Source organism: Cebus imitator, unplaced genomic scaffold, assembly GCF_001604975.1.
Source record: "Cebus imitator isolate Cc_AM_T3 unplaced genomic scaffold, Cebus_imitator-1.0 Scaffold18, whole genome shotgun sequence".
NCBI classification, from domain to species: domain Eukaryota; kingdom Metazoa; phylum Chordata; class Mammalia; order Primates; family Cebidae; genus Cebus; species Cebus imitator.
In genome coordinates, this window is record NW_016107333.1 from 6,118,889 (window position 1) to 6,137,153 (window position 18,265).

The 18,265-nt window shown below is 41.5% G+C and overlaps 2 protein-coding genes and 1 non-coding gene across 9 annotated transcripts in view; all 3 read left to right on the forward strand.

The window, feature by feature from the left end:
- Positions 1-6,196, forward strand: RBM12 (RNA binding motif protein 12). The gene has a single exon (XM_017513115.2). It carries the CDS (start codon positions 34-36, stop codon positions 2,647-2,649), a length of 2,616 nt encoding a protein of 871 aa, XP_017368604.1. The 5' UTR covers positions 1-33; the 3' UTR covers positions 2,650-6,196.
- Positions 1-18,265, forward strand: part of CPNE1 (copine 1) — a 38,955-nt gene that overhangs the window by 10,197 nt on the left and 10,493 nt on the right. Inside the window, exon 1 of one of the 7 annotated variants that reach the window (XM_017513129.2) lies at positions 1,279-1,660. The exons of 5 other annotated variants lie outside the window; for them this stretch is intronic. In XM_017513129.2, the coding sequence (XP_017368618.1) occupies positions 1,646-1,660 (15 nt within the window). In that variant the 5' untranslated portion in view covers positions 1,279-1,645. Of the gene's footprint in view, positions 1-1,278; positions 1,661-8,642; positions 9,402-18,265 lie in introns of those variants that run through there. One more of the 7 variants, XM_017513168.2, reaches the window with a different exon arrangement.
- Positions 7,708-7,811, forward strand: LOC119469365. Its single transcript, XR_005198158.1, has one exon. It is a non-coding gene; the product is annotated as a U6 spliceosomal RNA (small nuclear RNA).

The following is an 18,265-nucleotide window of genomic DNA, read 5'->3' on the forward strand; positions in this document are numbered from 1 at the left end:
GTTTTTGCCACTGATGAAGATGCAAGGCTTGGTATGATGCGCACAGGTGGTACAATTAAAGGGTCAAAAGTAACACTATTGTTGAGTAGTAAAACGGAAATGCAGAATATGATTGAACTGAGTCGTAGGCGTTTTGAAACTGCCAACTTAGATATACCACCAGCAAATGCCAGTAGATCAGGACCACCACCTAGCTCAGGAATGAGTGGCAGGGTGAACTTGCCCACAACAGTATCCAACTTTAACAGTCCTTCGCCCAGTGTAGTTACTGCCACCACTTCTGTTCATGAAAGCAACAAAAACATACAGACATTTTCCACAGCCAGCATAGGAACAGCTCCTCCAAATATGGGGGCTTCCTTTGGGAGCCCGACGTTTAGCTCAACCGTTCCAAGCACAGCCTCTCCAATGAACACAGTCCCGCCGCCACCAATTCCTCCAATTCCAGCGATGCCATCTCTGCCACCAATGCCATCCATTCCCCCAATTCCAGTTCCTCCTCCAGTACCTACATTGCCTCCTGTGCCTCCTGTGCCCCCGATTCCCCCAGTTCCTTCCGTGCCACCCATGACCCCACTGCCACCCATGTCTGGTATGCCACCCTTGAATCCGCCACCTGTGGCACCTCTACCTGCTGGAATGAATGGCTCTGGAGCACCTATGAATTTGAACAATAACCTGAACCCTATGTTTCTTGGTCCATTAAATCCTGTTAACCCTATCCAGATGAACTCTCAGAGCAGTGTGAAGCCACTTCCCATCAACCCTGATGATCTGTATGTCAGTGTGCATGGAATGCCCTTTTCTGCAATGGAAAATGATGTCAGAGATTTTTTCCATGGGCTCCGTGTTGATGCAGTACATTTGTTGAAAGATCATGTAGGTCGAAATAATGGGAATGGATTGGTTAAGTTTCTCTCCCCTCAAGATACATTTGAAGCTTTGAAACGAAACCGAATGCTGATGATTCAACGCTATGTGGAAGTTAGCCCTGCCACAGAGAGACAGTGGGTAGCTGCTGGAGGCCATATCACTTTTAAGCAAAATATGGGACCTTCTGGACCAGCTCATCCCCCTCCTCAGACACTTCCCAGGTCAAAATCGCCCAGTGGGCAGAAAAGATCAAGGTCAAGATCACCACATGAGGCTGGTTTTTGTGTTTACTTGAAAGGGCTACCATTTGAAGCAGAAAACAAACATGTCATTGATTTTTTTAAAAAGCTGGATATTGTGGAAGATAGCATTTATATAGCTTATGGACCCAATGGGAAAGCAACTGGTGAAGGCTTTGTAGAGTTCAGAAATGAGGCTGACTATAAGGCTGCTCTTTGTCGTCATAAACAGTACATGGGCAATCGCTTTATTCAAGTTCATCCAATAACTAAGAAAGGTATGCTAGAAAAGATAGATATGATTCGAAAAAGACTGCAGAACTTCAGCTATGACCAGAGGGAAATGATACTAAATCCAGAGGGTGATGTCAACTCTGCCAAAGTCTGTGCCCACATAACAAATATTCCATTCAGCATTACCAAGATGGATGTTCTTCAGTTCCTAGAAGGAATCCCAGTGGATGAAAATGCTGTACATGTTCTTGTTGATAACAATGGGCAAGGTCTAGGACAGGCATTGGTTCAGTTTAAAAATGAAGATGATGCACGTAAGTCTGAACGCTTACATCGTAAAAAACTTAATGGGAGAGAAGCTTTTGTTCATGTAGTTACCCTAGAAGATATGAGAGAGATTGAGAAAAATCCCCCTGCCCAAGGAAAAAAGGGATTAAAGATGCCTGTGCCAGGTAATCCTGCTGTTCCAGGAATGCCCAGTGCGGGACTGCCCGGTGTGGGACTGCCCAGTGCGGGACTTCCCAGTGCGGGCCTGCCCAGTGCAGGACTGCCTGGTACGGCAATAACCGGCGCAGGACTGCCTGGTGCGGGAATACCCAGTGCAGGAATACCTAGTGCAGGAGGTGAAGAGCATGCCTTCCTGACTGTAGGATCAAAGGAAGCCAACAATGGGCCTCCATTTAACTTTCCTGGTAATTTTGGTGGATCAAATGCCTTTGGGCCACCAATCCCTCCTCCAGGATTAGGAGGGGCCTTTGGTGATGCTAGGCCTGGTATGCCTTCAGTTGGAAACAGTGGTTTGCCTGGTCTAGGATTGGATGTTCCGGGTTTTGGAGGTGGACCAAACAACTTGGGTGGGCCATCGGGATTTGGAGGGGGCCCTCAGAATTTTGGAAATGGCCCTGGTAACTTAGGCGGTTCCCCTGGCTTTGGAAGTGGCCCTCCGAGTCTTGGAAATGCCCCTGGGCATTTGAGTGGGCCACCAGCTTTTGGGCCTGGGCCTGGCCCTGGCCCAATCCATATTGGCCGTCCCCCTGGCTTTGTAGCTAGTTCTGGAAAACCAGGACCAACAGTAATGAAAGTGCAGAACATGCCCTTTACTGTGTCTATTGATGAGATTTTAGATTTCTTTTATGGCTATCAAGTAATCCCAGGCTCAGTGTGTTTAAAGTACAATGAAAAAGGTATGCCCACAGGTGAAGCCATGGTGGCCTTTGAGTCTCGGGATGAAGCCACAGCTGCTGTCATTGACTTAAATGACAGGCCTATAGGTTCCAGAAAAGTAAAACTTGTATTAGGGTAGCCATTCACATCATTCTTCATAGGGTAGATCTTCATATTGCTGTGATTAATGCATCCAGATTGTTTTCCTAGTATTTCCAGGTTAGAACCTGTGGATTGTTTCAATTGCATATAGCTTGGTTTCCATAACATAGAGCATTGGTTGACTGTTTACAGAAGACCCACTCACCAGGATAAACATTGCTGTATGTTACAGTAAAGCTATCTGGAGAGAACACGTGAATGATTTTGGCATACCATAGAGAAACCATTTGTAAAACTCAAATGACCACATAAAGCTTATCAAGGAGTCTAGATTGGTCTTGTTTTATACCACATGGGATGATGAAAATAGAAATGTCAGTAGAACTCATTGAGGGTGCTCTTGCCAGCTGCTGAAAAATAGAAGTTGGCTACTCTCAGAATTTGGTTTAAAGCTGGACAGATTTACTTTGTTATAGGGTAAAGCTTTGTCTAAAGTCCTCATTTTCTTTTAAAACTGAATAAAATTTCTGTATACAGATTCATTGTATGTACCTTTATTGCTTCTTGAGGGTCCTTGCTGTATAGACAGTCCTGCTTCAGAAGTTGCTGCTTTGTTTGTCTAATTGACTCATTTGTAAATGAGCAGAACTGTTTTGTTGTTCTTTTTTTCCTAAATATGAAAGTCCACACTTGGTTTGTGCTATAACCTCGAACTTTGATTTCCAATGTCACACTTAAAACTGTGTGGAATAAGACTTTTGCCATAAAAATAAACTATGGAGTCCTTTACCTACCAGAGCCTTTTTGGTTTGACTACCATGTTTCAGGATAGTCAGTTTAAAAATTGTTCATGTTGTTTGGATGGTATCAAAACCCAGAAACCACTTTTAATAATGTGTTTAAGATACTTGAAGTCCTATCCATGATAGACTAATTGTACTATCAATTTTCTCCTGTCCCAATTTATGTGAAATTTTGGCCTTTAGGTAAAAAGAGGGGCCCATTCATAGGAAAGAGTATTATATCTAGGTTTTTAAAACTGAATTTGAAATTATCTTTGTTAGCAATAGTATTATAGAATAAAAGATCCATATGCTGGTTCATAGATTGATATGTGTTTAGTCCTGTTATTTGGAGGCTTTTTGTTACAGTTGTTCGATCAGGGGCCTGTTTACTAAAATCCTTCATACAGAGTACAAGTGCAGCTGCCAGAGGGGAGAAATTGACATTCTTGACCCTTTCATACTCTCCTCTTTGGTGTACAGGACACTAAGGCAGGAGGACCACATGAGTTCTGGTTGGTTAAGTGTCCTTCTCATGGAAACACTTGCCTTACAAGGCTCTAATTATGCTTACTTTCCCTAGTCAGTGCTCTAAAGATGTGTCACATTTTATTATAAACAATGCAGAAGGGGAGATACGTGAGATGGTATGAAAAACACATTTTCTCACTGTCATAAAAGGCTCTAATTATGGTTAGTTTCCCTAGTGAAAATGCTCTGAAGATATGTCACATTATATTATAAACAATACAGAAGGGGAGATAGGTGAGATACCATGAAAGACAATTTATCTTTTAATGGCCCCTTGCCTTGATTTGAAACATTCCCAACATTTCCTACAAATCAGTGTACTTAGCAAAGGGGTCAGTCTTTTAAAATATTTCCTATTAAAATATATACATATATATACAGTGCCTTTTTGGTGTTGGGAGTCAGTGGAACACTGAAATAACAGAGGTCGTGTAATTTAGAGTTAAGAGTGGCAACAGTTTCTTTTGATAAGATTTGGAAAGGCTTTTTATCACTACAATCTTAGAGGATTGACAGTACAGGATTTTTGTTTTAAGGGAAGGATTGTTTAGACTCAAGAAGAGGTGACTGCGTTGTGGGTCTTTGGATAATTCATGAATACAAATTTGCTTTGACAGATCACTAGATACTGCCTCCTCAGCTTAAAAAGCAATATAACATTTGTATATGCTGTTTAAGTTTCTGTTAAGTAATCATTTATCATTCCAAAGACAATGCAAAAAAACTTCAGCACTGCTTGAGAGTCATATTTCAACCACAGATATTTTCCCCATTGGAAAGCTATTTTCATTTTAGAAAAATGGGTTGTTTGAAGATGAAAGTCTTTTATCTTTTTTCACAATTTATTTTGGTTATATGTTCGTACATTCTTATTAAATATTTCATACACTTTATTGCAACTACTTTGTTATTTAACTACATCTTAGATAAATGCTGAAAAGGGAAACTTGATTTCATTGTTCATCTAATTAAATAAATTAAGAGCGGTTTGTGTAGAAATTGGAGAGATCTATGTTTTATATGAATCACAACAGTGCTCGTTGTGGAATGTATTAAATGCTTTGCCCTCTGGAACTTGATTTTTGTGTATCTGAGACTTATTAACAGTGCTAACTGCTGAGGATACTGTTTACCTTGTTCTGGGCGTTAGAGTTTCCGTTTTTAAAAAATTCTTGAAAATGTATTCTGTGAAACTATTCATACCTCTCTTACTGCGAATTTTCTCCTAAGAACTAGGTTTGGGGTAGGAATGAATTTACATTATTTTCTCATTTGCTTTGTATGGTATGAAGGATTTGTAAAGCTTTGCTCAAAGTTGTGTGCATTTGTAAACCTATCATGATATTTTCAATTTTATGTGTAAATTTTATTGTCTGTTTTTGGTGATTCCGACATTAATGGAAGAGAATATTTTCCATTAGGTTTAATTTTTTTTTTCCTCTCCCTTCTGATTTTTTTAAAATTGGTGTTCATTTTTCTTTTGATTTAAAGGATTAGAGAAATCTACAAATGTATGTCACAAATAAGCAAATTTGTAAATTTTTCTGAACTTTAGTGAAACATTTAGTTCACAAGCATAATTTGGAGGTGTGTTCTGTGTTTACACTGTAGCTTGGATATACAATTATTATTAGTGGCTTTTTAAAAAATGAAACAGTGTTAAGTGAAATGTAGATCCTAGCTTTGTACTCCAAGTTGTCAAAGCATCAACAATGAAAATTCCATTAGGAAACTTTTTATTTAAAATTTAAGATAGTAATTAATATTCAATGTAGTTAAGAGCAGTCTTAACCCACTGGATGAAAATCTAGGACTATGTGGAAGTAAGCAAACATATACATTTTTAGGTGGAAAGAGTCAATCATGCATAAAAATAAGGATGCGTGAAAGCCTTAAACTCCAGCTCCCTTTTACTGGAGTCTGTGATTGTGTACAGATATGAGTCAAGTGTGTAAAAATCTCATCAATTTTAAGAACACTCGGGAAATGAGAAAAGAAATGTAAAATTGCTGCTAGTCAAATTTTTTGGAAAGAATTTCTGGAAGTGGTCACTTTAAAAATTATTTTCCACCCTTGCAAAATTGCCACATTTAAATTGTTTTACTGGCAGTTCTATAGTAGTCCAGACTTTAGAAACCAAACACAATAAAATGGCTTGTTGCCAATATGGCCACAACATTGCCAACAAATACTGCCTTAGCATCATTCAGCAGAGGTTTTTGTTTATAAAGATGAAGTCTTGAATACTGTTCAATAAACTTGTCAAAAAATAAAACAGGCTGATGCTTTTAATGCTTTAACTGCACAAAAGTACTTAATTGAGCTATAATAATCTTGTCAGGGCTTTTTTTTTTTTAACTCTTGAAAATATTTTGTGCCTTTGGAAAGGTAGATTTGGTCTTCTTGGAGAAGTAAAAATTGTTGCTTATCCTTGCCTGCTAATTCTGAAGTGTCAAGAGAAGAGGATACTTGGAACGGCAGGGAGGAAAGTTGATTCTAGTTCAAGTCCATAGTATCTACCTTTTCAGAATTTTATGTGTGTGATATGTTGGCAAACAAAGCCCTTAAAAATGTTGAAAACCTTTTATCTTGAGAGAGTTTAGCTTGTATTAGAATTTGGATACCCAGTTTTAGAGGGTGTCAGACACATAATTCCAGGTAGTAGCCGAGCCATTATTAAATAGTCAAGGTTTGACTAAGCCATGGACAAATCACTGAGTGAAATCGGCTGCCTATGGCCTTTACTTTCTGAAAGGGCTGGACTGTGTGATAATATGTCATCTTTTCTTGTTCAGGAGAGATCAGTGAGGTAATTTATTGTTACCTGCTTTCCAATGTTTTACAGCAAGAAATAGTTTATCAGTTATGTGCATCATCACTAATCTCCCAGAAGTAGAGCTTTTATGGGATGCAGTATAAACTTACGGCTTTCCTTTTTTAAGGAAATAATTAAAAATAGCTTTATTTCAGTTTTATTTTTTTAATATAAAATCTGATAGACCACATTGACTTGTAAAATGTTCTGGAAAGAGTGTACCCTGGTAGTAGCACAATTCTCTGATGTTATAGTGACTTTTTCAACAACATAAGCAAATTCATCTCCTATTGGTACCTGCTCAGGTAAATGGTAATTCCTCCCCCCCGCCCCACTTTGTTTTTGAGGAGTCTCGGTGTGTCACCAGGCTGGAGTGCAGTGGTGCGATCTTGGAAGTTCATTGCAACCTCCACCTCCCCCATTCGAGCGATTCTCTTGCCTAGCCTCCCAAGCAGCTGAGACTACAGGCACATGCCACCAGGCTCAGCTTAATTTTTTTTTTATTTTTAGTAGAGACAGTTTCACCATGTTGGCCAGGATGGTCTCAATCTCCTGACCTCGTGATCTGCGTACCTCTGACTCCCAAAGTGCTGGGATTACAGGCATGAGCCACCACACCTGGCCGGTAAATGATAATTCTTTACCATGCTATTCTTGTGTTTATTCTTGGTGCTTTGGTCTACCTTGTGTTAAGAGTCTCAAAAGCATCCTAGAGTATGACTCCTTTTCTGGATCAACATAACTAGTAGGGAGCAACTGTGGTGGCATGCTGTCTACATATTGCTGTGCCACTGGAGTCCAGAAGGAGTAAAAAGTCACCCGATACAAATATTTCTTCCCCAGGGACAGAAGGGCAGCACTCAAAGTCTAGGGGTAGGAAATAGTGCTGGGAAAAATCACATCAGCCAAATCCTTTGAATTCTGTCAGTAGCACCATGGACCTCCTTCCAGTGAAAATGTTTAAGGTGTGCTTGCCTTAGCAGCACATACTAAAAACTGGAATGATACAGAGAAGATTAGCATGGCCCCTGTGCAAGATGACATGCAGTTTGTGAAGCATTCTGTAATTTTTAAAAATTATTATTAAAGGTCTCCATGCTGAGGCATAGAGACTCAGCAGATGTCATAGAGAAGTGATAAATGGTACAGCTGAGCACTGGAATTGGTACCCTAGTTGTTCCAGACCTCAGGATTTTGACCTTAGTAACTTAATAGTTTCAAGTCATTTTGCTTAATTGATGGCTTGCCATTTCATGATAAGAGGAGGAGAAGATGACTATTTGGTTATGGAGCAATGACCAGCAAGAGAATGTAATTCAGTAAAGGTGCTGAGTCAATTTATCTCTTCTTAGGAATGAGCTGTACTGTATTCAAATGGGCTACTTGATGGTTCATTCCCTCCATTCTGCTGCTGCTCATTTTCTCCCTTTTCTTGCTTATATAGTAGATACGCTTGTAACCTGGACTTAAAACTCTTAGACTGAAGTCCCTTCACTGCTGTCTTTAGTCCCAGCCTCCTAATGGGTGGGAATAGTTCATACATAGCTTTTGGTTAGTGAATAAGACTAATCAAAAGCTGGGTGTGGCGGTTCACACCAGCACTGGTGGGAGGATCACTTGAGCCCAGGAATTGAGATGAGCCTAAGTAATGTAGTGAGACCCTGTCTCTTAAAAAAAGTCTTGCTCTTCGAGTTTGTGCTTCATATCAAATAATAACCACATTGTGCTACCACAGGTCACACAGTGGGAATGATTTAAGGTTACTTGCTCTGCCGCCCAGGCTGGAGTACAGTGGTACAGTCAGCTCACTGCAACCTCGACTTCTGGGCTCAAGCACTCCTGCCTCAGCCTATTAAGTCTTTTATTTTTTGTAGAGATGGGTTGGTCATTGGGGGCGGTGGAGGGGTGGTTTCACTGTGTGGCTCAGGCTGGTCTTGAACTCTGGGGCTCAAGCGATGTGCCTGCCTTGGCCTCTCAAAGTGCTGGGATTACAGGTTGTGAGCCACTGCGCCTGGCCCTGGCTTCTTAAAAGTTTTTAAATCACACCAAATGGTACTGGTGCTGCCGCTGCTGCTGCTGATTGCCTTGATTTTTCTTTGATCCCACTTGGAAGTTTGTTAATGCCACACTCCACTGTACTCCACACATTAGATTGCAGTGGGGGATGGAGGGTGGCACAGCCTTTATACATACCTCCCTTCTGTGGTTTGGCCTCTGGGACCAGCAGGGTCCCTGTGCTGTAATTGTCTGAAGTGATGGACATAATGCAACTACTGATTAGTGATGGTAGATATGTTGCCTTACTTTTATGACCATTGAATTGACAGATTGGAATTGGAAACACCTGTCACCTCCAAGCTTTTAAGAGAACTTCACATGGATATACAGCTTAGCCGGAGTTTAAGAGTTTTAAGTTACACAACTAAGTGCTTGGTTGTGCTTGTAGTAGGTACGTTCCTGTACCACAGGAACCAGGTAGAGGCTTTCTTGGTCATTTGCTAAGTCATGGTTAGACAGGAACAAGTGTAAACTAGTCTGTGGTTGCAGTGTAATTTCCTTTTGTTGAAATTCCTTTGCTTTCTCGGCTTCCCTAACATGTAATTTCTGAAGACTCATCTTGAGCTCTCCTCAGTGTCCCAAATGAATTTATTCCAGTGAGGGGTAAGTGGCTTGCATTATTAACAATAGGTAGGTTTCTTTTCCAAGAGCTCTGGTCTGCTTTTGTGCTGTAGGCAATACACACTCCTTTTGTGCACACTGTAGATGCACAGGTATTTGGTGAAGCCTCAGTCCTGGAGATGATCAGGAAGGTGGTATAGTACTGTTGTCTCAGACACCGCTAGGTGATAGGCATTAAAAGAATGTAGATTTCTGCCGGGAGGGATGGGGGCAGAATTGACTACCTTGTAGATGTCCTTTGAAAATTTTGATACAGATCACATTTTTAAGAGGTGAATTCTACCTTATACGCACTTATGTATGCTTGCTACTTAAAATTTATTCCTTTGATCAAGTCCTGTAAATGTGGAGTCCAGCATTTCCTCCCTTCCTGCCCCAGCAATCAGACAAATAGAATTATTTTCCATCTGTGTGCAAGGCTAGTTAGCATAGATCATGAGGAGAGACCGTGTGAGTCTCAGTGCTCTTGTAAAGGTGGGTAGATTTCAGATTGGGGTGAATTACAAAATGTGAACTCTTGCTAAAATGGGTGGATATAGAAATAATATTCTCAGAATCGGGTTATGGTTCCGTCAGTTATGTGACTGAGGACAGGTTGTTTCCCTCTGGCCTCAATGTTTCTTTTACAATATGGGATTGAATTAGATAATCTTGTGTCCAGTTTGATGCTTCTGTGATTATATAAACCTAGACTTTGGATTCCTGGAAATCTGTACTGAGTTTGGACCTTAAACTAAAGAGACCAGGAATGGAACTCCAAATTTTGATCTGGCTACTGCTCTCCTGGTTTTTCTAGTGTGGTAGTGATTCCATACTGCAGCTTGAGAACTTCAAAGGGGAAGAGTCTTCATTTCTTCTTTTGGGGGCTGACCCTGTCCTGGTAGTTATATCCTGGAGCAGGTAGACCAGAGGCATTTCTTCTGGATCCATTCCTCCTTAGTCCCATATACCAAGAAGGAGTTAACGATACTGCAGAAGGACCCAAAGGTACACTTCCCTGTTTGTGAGCACCGAAAGGGACAGTTGACACACACTGGGTACTTACTGTGCCAGGCAGGGAATACTTTCCATAACTGTCCTCATGAGTTGACATTATTATCCCTACTGTACAGGTGGGGTAATCCAGGCAAAGAAAAATAGTAAGGGGGTAAGCAAAGATGTTTAAATCATGGATGCCTGTATGACTCCAGAGGTAGAAACCCTCCCTCAACTATTCCCAGTCCCTCCCTAACTTTTGGGGAAAGCGGGAGGCCACTGGCAGCAGTCTTCTGTCATGCATTCTGAGCTGCTGGGTTAGGAGCTCTGCCCTGATCCTAATGCCTTTTCAGTTTGCCAACTCCAACTATAGTGTGGAGGGGCCTTACCTATTGGTGAGGCTTCTTGGCCTCCACAGTCAAGCGTATGATTGCTGTGGGGACCTGAACTTATTTTGTTGTTTTTTGTCTGTTTTTGGCTTTTTGTTTGTATTTTGTTTTTGAGACAGAGTCTCACTCTTGTTGCACAGGCTACAGTGTAGTGGCGCAATCTCAGCTTACTGCAACCTCCATCTCCTGGGTTCAAGCAGCTCTCCTGCCTCAGCCTTCCAAGTAGCTGGGAATTACAGGTGCGCACCACCATACCCGGCTAATTTTTATATTTTTAGTAGAGACAGGGTTTCACCATGTTGGTCAGTCTGGTCTTGAACTCCTGACCTCAGGTAATCCAGCCTCCCAAAGTGCTAGGATTACAGGTGTGAGCCACCACGCCCAGCCTGAACTTACTTTGAAGCAGTTGTGTGAAGGTTTTGTGTTAGCATGTTCAGAGTCTGTGGGGAGAGGAAAACGCCCACTCCACTATAGTCCTATCCTGCTTTTGAGAGCCTGTTTGGAGGTTCTAGCAGGAGAGTGCAGCTACTAGCATACTTTTGACCAAAGACCAGTCCTTCTCTATCAGGAATGGTCATCCTCTTGGACTGAGCGTGCAGTTCAGGAGGGACACACGTGGAGTGGTGAGGGAGGAAGGGGACACCACTTAACCAGATCAGCCAAATCAACCCTGGTGACCAATGGGGTGACAGATGTCACAGCCAGATCGTCCTCACCTCCCTATCCTGCTTTTGAAGACCATGCATTCCTCCTCAGTTTGCTTCCTTCTCCATATCCAATTTTGTCCTCAAGTTAGGTTCTTTTTGAAGAGTTAAGATGTATGCTGGTTAGATTTGTTCAACTTTTGGATAAGCCTTTGGGGATGTTGGAGTTAGATTAGTAGCTTCTGGTTTTTTGTTTTTTCTTGGTTTTTGTTTTTGACCTTCACCCAATACAGCAAAGTGGGAAACCCTGTGGCCATTTTCTTTTCCATATTTTCACACTTTTTAGTTTTTGTGTGCACCTCTTAAGTTTTGTAGTGTTGCCAAGTACTTTGTGTCAGCCTGACTCCTTAGTAGTATATGGATCTAAACCAAATTTATTGTTGAAAATTTCAGTTTATGAGCACCATTCAGTAGCCCTTAGTCATATGTATGAATAAGGAATATGTAGTTTTATAGAAAGGATTTGTATTTTTGGTTCAGTTTATGACCTATGAGGAATATCCTTAGGGCTGCTGATTTAAATTTGGAGAATCCCCAAGTTAGAAAAGCAGGGATAAGAAAATTTGTCTACCTTCTCCATGTCCTTTGATGAGGCCAAGAAGGAAAAGAAGAGTGATGGTGGTTGGTGTAGTCTTTTCAGTCTTATGGGAAAAAATATTCAATGGATGGTCTTTTGTAAGCTTGTGGAGGATTTTCTGATTGGCTTTCAAGACTTGATCCTGCATCTGTGAGTGGATCCAGCATGCCAAGGTAGGCAACAGGAGTGTGAGCATGACGTTGGTTTGTTAAAGGAGTGACCCTGCCACCCAGACACTTCAGCCCTCTATTCCACCTTCTTGCAGCCTCTCTGTGTAACTTTTGGTCATTACCTAGGGTGGATAAGGAATTGGGAATTGCAGGCTGGTGCCTTTCCTGGTTAGGACTTTGGAAGTGGAAGAGGGAAATGTTAAGGACTGTTGAATGAATTTCAGCTCATTTGGCACTGAATTGGAGCCCACGGGACTCAGGAAGAATCTGTTCTTGGATTTATGAATAGGAAAGTTAGAACTTCTTAAGGCAGGGGAAGGTGGCCTTAGAAAATGAGGGGCAAGTTACTCCCTTGTAGCAGAGGATGGGATTCCCTATCAACAGTAATACGCTGGTAAACCGGTTGACAGGGGGAAGGAAGCCATGAGTTTTTGCAATTGCCCAATTTCTATAGTTTTGAACTTACCAAGCCCATCTACTTACACAATTTCCTAATATGTAACAGTTGGCTCTTGCAAGCCACACAAACTTGCGCCAGCACACTGCCACAAACATCCCTCAAGTATTTGAATTCCGAGTATGTGTGCAGGTATATGCTGTGTGGCAAGAGATGCCGAAACAGCGTTTATTCTGAAGATCTTTGTCATTTAACTGACAGGCAAGAAGCTGGAAAAACATCGACAGAATATGGTTGTGTGGCATGAATTGAATATAGTAGTCCAGAGTAAGAAGTTGAGTGCTGGAAAGATGTGAAAAGGGGAGCATATGTAAGCTAGGCTTGAAGGATAATGATAATCGCTAACACATGGTCATAGCAGTGCCAGACTCTGTACTAAGCACCATGCATACATTATTTATATTAATCTTCAGAAATAGATACTATCCCCCACTTTACACCTGAGGAACTTGAGGTTTACTGAGATTAAGTATTTTGCCCAAGTTATATAGATACAACATCAATTTAGTATTGTAGTAAGTCATTATTGTGGCTAGGAAGAAGTAAGGCCAGTATCTGGAGCCTGGTCACGTCACTGCAGAACCCACACTCTTGCCCCCTGCATCAAATTGCAATTAAATATAAAAAGGGGGGTTCTTCAAGGAGAGAAAAAGTCTTAACAGTCCAAGGTTCAAGATTAGATGGGGCTGGGCACGGTGGCTCACGCCTGTAATCCTAGCACTTTGGGAGACTGAGATGGGTGGATCACCTGAGGTCAGGAGTTCAAGACCAGCCTGGCCATCATGGTGAAACTCCATCTTAAAAAAAGAAAAAAAAAAAAAAAGATTAGATGGGAATCAGAATATTTGAGTTCTAGTCTCCATTTCATTTGGCCTTAGCCAAACCACATCTTCCCTCTATGCCTTAGATTGAGAGACTTGAATCAGATGATCATTCAGTTCTTTTTTATTTCTGACATATTTGTGAATTTAAGTTAGAAAAATGGGAATGAATGTGTCTTCTTTAAGTGACAGTGAGAGAATGTCCCCTACCAGAATACATTGAGGTTGGCAGAAAGAGTAAACTGAAGAAAACAAACTGTAAAGGCTGTCTCCCAAGTGGTAGAAGCACAGACTCAGCTATCCATTTGCCACACCTGACTAGTTCCAAATGGAAGGTTGAGGGGGTGGGGACACAGAAAGATGATAAAACTGGTGTTTGATGTTAGATATTCCTAGAAAGCCTGCGTCTCTCTCGGTGGCCCAGCAGCAGGTCAGAGCTAGATTTGGGTCATTTCTGAGGATCCTTGAGTTATCGCTTGTTTCTTAGCATTCATAAATTTGACAGATATTAATAGGCCACCTGCTGTGTGCCAGGTGTTGGCACAGAAGCAAGGCTAGTCTGGTCCCTCTGTTTATTGAAGTTACAGTCCCAAGAGGGAAATACATAATAAGCAAGTTGCACATTTTGATAGGATTATAAGAATTGGGGGTTTTGTTGGATTAGAGTCAGGGAATGTCTGTGACTTCAACATAATGGATAGGACGTAACTGAGAGTGGAAATGGTGAAACCAGTTAGACTATTTCATCCAGCCAAGATGTGCTGGGCAATGAAAGAATGCACAAACATCTGGCGGGTCCTACCAGACCTCTCACAAAAATGATACAATTTTTGACTTCTTTTTATTGACTCAAATGTGATATTTAATATGGTTCTGTAAGATTTTGGTCCTAAAAAGGAGGTTGAAAGTCCCATGGGGTTAATTATAATGGCACCATGTGAAAAGTAAATGAGTCTGGTTTAAAGTAGGTAGCTGCTTAAGAGATGTAGGACAGAAGAGTGACATGAACAGTTTTAATCACAGATTTCTAAGCAGAGATAGGCTTAGAAGTAGATTTCAAAGGGGATTAAACATGTTTTGGAAGAGATTAATCCCATGGTTTATAGATCATTTAAAGGAAATATTGCTCAAAGGATAGAAAGCTATAGATGGAAAAGATTTGTTTATAAAGAGTTGCAATTACAATGAGAAAAGGAGACAAATCTGTGAAGAACAAAACTGGTTGGTTGCACAGGAAGCTCTGACCTCAGAATGGAAGCCAGGCCACCTTAGAGGGCATCACAGCAGTGAGAGGCCAGCCCCTTATGCTACTGAGGCATACATGGGTCCACAACAGTATGGTTGGGGTTTGATTCTGGGTTCAAAAAAGAAACTGCAAAAGGATGTAGTCCAGGAAAAGTGGTGTAATGGTAATGATTAGGAAGGAATAGTCCACCAGAAATTGAGGCCTACACGGGAAGATAACCCTAGCCCACTACACGTGTTTGGCCAGACCAAGGACGTCTCTTTTGGGGGACATTTGAGAAATCATGGAGTGAGAAGACAGCAGCTCCAGTTGTTGCCTGTAATCTCACCACCCGAAATAATCACTGCTAATGCTTTTGTCACTTGCAACAACCTCTTACCGGGGGAGGGCCTGTAGTTCTCCAATTAAAAATTTCCCCAGCAGCTGAGCGCAGTGGCTCACGCCTGTAATCCCAGCACTTTGGGAAGCCAAGGTGGGTGGATCACAAGGTCAAGAAATCGAGACCATCCTGGCCAACATGGTGAAACCCATCTCTACTAAAAAATATATAAAAATTAGCTGGGCATGGTGGCGCTCGCCTGTAGTCCCAGCTACTCGGGAGGCTGAGGCAGGAGAATTGTTTGAACCCAGGAGGCGGAGGTTGCAGTGAGCCGAGATTGCACCACTGTACTCCAGCCTGGCGCCTGGCGACAGAGCAAGACTCTGTCTCAAAAAAATTTCCCCAGCTAGGCACAGTGGCTCATGCCTATAATCCCAGCACTTTGGGAGGCCAAGGCAGGCAGATCACCTTAGGTCAGGAGTTCAGTGCCAGCCTGGACAGTATGGTGAAACCCTGTCTCTACAAAAATATGAAAATTAGTCGGGGATGGTGGCAGGTGCCTGTAGTCCTAGCTACTCTGGAGGCTGTGGCAGGAGAGTCACTGGGACCCGGAAGGCAGAGGTTACAGTGAGCCGAGATCACGCCATTGCACTCCAGCCTGGGCAACAGAATGAGACTGTCTCAAAAAATAATAGTAATCTCCCCAACATTTTATTATGAAAACTTTCAACATGTAGCAAAGTTGAAAAAAATTATACCCATATATCCACCATTCAGATCTTAAAAAAAACCACCTTTGTTTTATCACATTTATTCAACAACTCATTGTTTGGTAGATTTCAAAAAAGTTGCAGGCATCAGTACACTTCTGAACATTTCAATGTGCCTTAACTTTAGTGCAACAGTTGTTTATGGGTTGTTAGGTTTTTGTGTTTTTTTCAGTAAAATTTTATAATCATGTGTACGCTCTAAGTGTTCCTTTAGATGGAAGTGGCAAGTGCACACACTGAGTTTTACCTGTTCTGAAACTTTGTAAGTGGGATTTGTTTACTTTATTCTTCATTTTTATCCATGTTACAGATATTAATAGTTTGTTTCTTTTTTGTTGCTGAATAGTTTTCTATAAACATCACAGTTCTCATATTGATGAATACCTGGGCTGTTTCAAGTTCTTGGCTATTGTGGATAAAGCTGCTGTGAACAGTCTTATTCAAATCTTTGTGGACGTAATGTTTTCAGTTTTTTTGGCTAAAAACCTAGGAGTGGAATTGCTCTTGGGCTAGGTGTATGTTAGGTTTTTTTGATAAGCTGCCAGACTGTTTTCCAAAGTGGTACGTTTAATGCTTTCACTAACAGTATATGAGAGTTCCATATCCTTGTCAGCATTTGGTGGTGGTAATCTTTTTTATGATACTTTTAGCCACTGTGGTGGGTATGTAACAGTAGCTCATTGTGGTTTTATTTTTTATTTCCCTGATAACTAATGCTGTGGATCACTTTGCTTACTTCTGATTCACATATTTTCCTTTATGAAGTGTCTGATGAAATCTTTTGCCCATTTTAATTGACTGTCATTTAATATTGAATTGTAGGAGTCCTCATTTAAATTTTAAAGTTGAACTGTACAAGATCAGGATGGGGGAGATTCACTGTTGCACATAGTTCAATTGAAAAAGGCCTGAAGTGTGACTTGAGCAAAAGCACATTCATCATTTGTTCAGCAAATGGTTATTAGTACCAGCTATATGCTAAGTACTAGTACTAGTGACACAGAGATAATATCCAGCCCTGGCTCAAGGAGCCCATAGCTTACAATGTTAACAGATAAAAGGAGAAATTCTGGTGTGGCTTCAACGTTAAGCCAGTCACTAAATACTTACTGAGTACCTACTGTAGGATAATTACTATTGTGGGTCCTGGAGCTAGCCAGACAGAGCTCCTACTCTAGTACAGGTTATTTTCTGGAGTGTATATGGGGGGAGACAGAGTGCAAAAGCCCTGAGAGGGGGAAATAAGGTTGATGTTAGGTATATGTGGATCAGAAAGGCCAACGTGGCTGGAGTATAATTGGGTAACTAGATGATTAGTTAGGCAAGGATCAGATCTTACAGGGCCTTGAAGACCATGGTAAGAACTTTGGGTTTTATTTTAAGTGATTTGGGAAGGCATTCCAGGGTTTTCAGTGGAAAAATGACATGATCAGGTTTCTGTTTAGCTAATAAACCCAGAAATGCGTGTGTGGTTGGAGAAACACTGATGAGGAAACCATTGCAGTCATCCAAAGTAGAGATAAGAAAATCCTTGGGGATAACGGGTAAGGGTTCATAAAGGAATAATGTTATATTAGAAGCATGGATGATAGGACATTTGCTAGGCAGGAAAGTCAGGTATGTGTATGAGATGAACTAGAAATAACTTTGGATGACTAGTTGGGTGGGGGTGAGTGGCAGGAGGTAGAGCTATTGGCCAACTGGGAAGGGGTCTGAAGGTTGATCTAGGGATGCAGGGTTACCAAATTGCAAAACTACCAAATTCTATGTAGGTATGTCCTTGGGAGTTGTGCAGCAAGGTAGCCTTGCTAGGGAGTTTGGCTCTGGGCCTGAAAGCAGCTATATGGCTTTTACTTAGGATGGAGACTGGAAGCTGGCATCTGGGATGACTAGGTGGGGCAGTGCTAGGACAGAAACCAAGCAGGAGGCAAGACACTATAAGGCCTGAATTAGGTGGGGGTTGTTGAACTGGAAGTGGAGGTTTTGGGCTTACAATGAACAGTCAAGAGGATTTGAGGTGTGGATTAGGGAGAAAAGCTATTGAGCCCTTTTTATTTATTTTGCTTGTTTGTTTGTTTTGTTTTTGTTTTTCATTATATGAGGCGTTTTAAAAAATACAAAACCGGGCCGGGTGCAGTGGCTCATGCCTGTAATCCCAGCACTTTGGGAGGCCAGGGCAGATGGATCACAAGGTCAAGAGTTTGAGACCATTCTGCCTAACACGGTGAAACCCTGTCTCTACTAAAAATACAAAAAAATTAACCAGGCATGGTGACACGTGTCTGTAGTCCCAGCTACTCAGGAGGCTGAGGAAGGAGAATTGTTTGAACTGGGAGGCGTAGGTCGCAGTTAGCTGAGATCGTGTCACTGCGCTCCCGCCTGGGCGACAGAGCAAGACTCTGTCTCAAAAAAAAAAAA

Excerpts from the sequence above, each read along its gene's own strand:
- RBM12 (XM_017513115.2), top strand. The coding sequence starts at position 34 with ATGATGCGCACAGGTGGTACAATTAAAGGGTCAAAAGTAACACTATTG.